The 2,052-nt window shown below is 42.5% G+C and overlaps 1 protein-coding gene across 1 annotated transcript; it reads right to left on the bottom strand.

Moving 5' to 3' along the window:
- Positions 1-566: 566 nt before the first annotated feature.
- LOC136267585 (uncharacterized) lies at positions 567-1,403 on the bottom strand. Its single transcript, XM_066062745.1, has one exon. The coding sequence runs from the start codon at positions 1,401-1,403 to the stop codon at positions 567-569; it is 837 nt and encodes a 278-aa protein (XP_065918817.1).
- Positions 1,404-2,052: the final 649 nt, after the last annotated feature.

The following is a 2,052-nucleotide window of genomic DNA, read 5'->3' as shown; positions in this document are numbered from 1 at the left end:
ATTAAATATGCTAAGTGTAACTCCATTACTTAATCCATTAACTATATGGTCTAAGTTACCACCGCCATCAATGTTGACCCTGCTAATATTATTAACTAGCTGTAGTACCTGCCCTATCGTGCAGGGCAGTATGTACAATGACATGGAAATTAAATGAAATTACAGTTGGTAATATACTATTATAGATACTTTATAAAAGACTAAGGAAACAATGTGGTGTAAGGATTGCATGAATGCAATAATTGTGGAGAAGTGCACTCTTATTGGAATATTTTGTGACTTAAGTTGCTCAAATTCTACCATCAACCAAACATACCATGAATTACTGTAATCTGCACTACAACGATTCTGTTATGACAAAATATAATGGCTTTATAAAATATAACAGCATGGGCACAGAGTGGAGGCTAGCAAGAAATAATAATAAATGAAAACAAAAATTTTGAGTCATCCAGCCCAAGACAGCTCATGAAAAAAACCTGCCAGCCTTTTCTTTTGTTTTGCTGCACAGGAAAAACCGAAAATGCTCCACTCTGCTTTGTATGCATGTGTAGAAAGAGTTCAAATCATTGCTGCAAGGTTGCCTGATCACAACCCTTGTGTACGTATTTCAGTACATACTTGATGGATTTGATGGACACGCAAAGCTCGACATTACAGTGACAGTTTAAAGAACGAAGCAGAAGTTTGTTGTAAGGCACAATCCACCTGTTGTCAATCTCTTGAGTAACGCGAGACCCAATCACCCTCATATTAATGGTAGCCACTTGTCCACCATCCTCAGGGTTCCTCCTCCTGTACAGTGGGTAACTGTCTGCACGTAGTTGGATATCAGCCTTGAACTGCTTTGGGTAGCTCTTACTGCAGCGGCCATCTTCCATGCAGGGTGAGTCAGGGTTGATGCTCCCACAGGGCCCATGTACCATGTTGGAAATCACGATCTGATGCAGCTCAGGATCAACCATTGGATCAGGGATCTCAGCACAGATGACATCATCAATCTTATCTGGAGTGATCTTGTGCTCTGGAATAAGCCATTGCAGCAAATGGCAATGTGGCAAACCGCACTTTTGCCATTCTGTTGAGTAGAGCCAAGCCCGTGGTTTCCCAAAAATCATCTCCTTTGTGAGCATCTCTAACAATTTCTTCACCTTAAGCCTAAACGCATGGGCCACTAAGTCTGGACAGTCCAGAGGCTCTTGACCTGGTAGTAGATTGTTCCTAATCTCTGGCCAATTAGGATTGGTGGTCATGGTGATAAAGAGGTCGGGGTGGCCATACTTCCTAACGTAGGTCATTGCATCCTGCTGACGCTCATACATGTAGCGTGGTCCACCAGTAAATGACGATGGTAGGATCACCCTACGACCAACATTCCTGGGGTCACCATCCCCATCTACCATTGCATCCCGCAAATCCTGGTAGCAATCAGCACGTAGTGCCTTTTGCTCACGCCTGAGAAACTGTAAGCGCTCAGTTTCAATCTTACAGTAGGCGTCAACCAGGAATTGCTGGAAAAGCCTTTTAGCCTTAAGCAATACAGGCACTTGCTGCCTGACCATGATGTGGTAGCGGTAATACACCATGGCTGTCAATTTCCTACCATTAGCCAATTTCAGGTTGATGTGCCATCCATTGGTGCCATAAGAAAAGAGTAAAGGATACTGTAAAGGATCATACCCCCTATGAAGTTCAGAAATGCGCTGCAAAGACCCATCCCTATAGTGCAAAACTATGTCCCTATTATTTACATTATCATTAGGCATTAGCACTCCTACCTCGTCACACATCGGGCCATTGTACCTCCTAGCATGCTCTCCTACAGGCCGTTTGTTCTCATTAATCACTACCCTAATATTTGCTGGCTCATCATGCTGCTCAAATATTTCTTTAGCTACCTTAATAAGTTGAACATAGTGATTATCGTCATGCAAAAGCTCAGTAATACCCCTAACTATGTCAAGCCTTAACCCATCAACTATCCCACATCTTGTAGCTACTTCAGTTTGCTGGTTGTCGATAAAATAAATAAATTTAGGAGACTCACCTGTT

This window comes from Dysidea avara, chromosome 9 (genome assembly GCF_963678975.1).
Source record: "Dysidea avara chromosome 9, odDysAvar1.4, whole genome shotgun sequence".
Taxonomy (NCBI): domain Eukaryota; kingdom Metazoa; phylum Porifera; class Demospongiae; order Dictyoceratida; family Dysideidae; genus Dysidea; species Dysidea avara.
The sequence above is the reverse complement of the archived record's forward strand: the minus strand, read 5'-3'. Positions and strand labels throughout refer to the sequence as shown.

Bases quoted from the DNA above. Each gene is read 5' to 3' on its own strand.
- LOC136267585 (XM_066062745.1), bottom strand. From the start codon at position 1,403: ATGGTAGATGGGGATGGTGACCCCAGGAATGTTGGTCGTAGGGTGATC.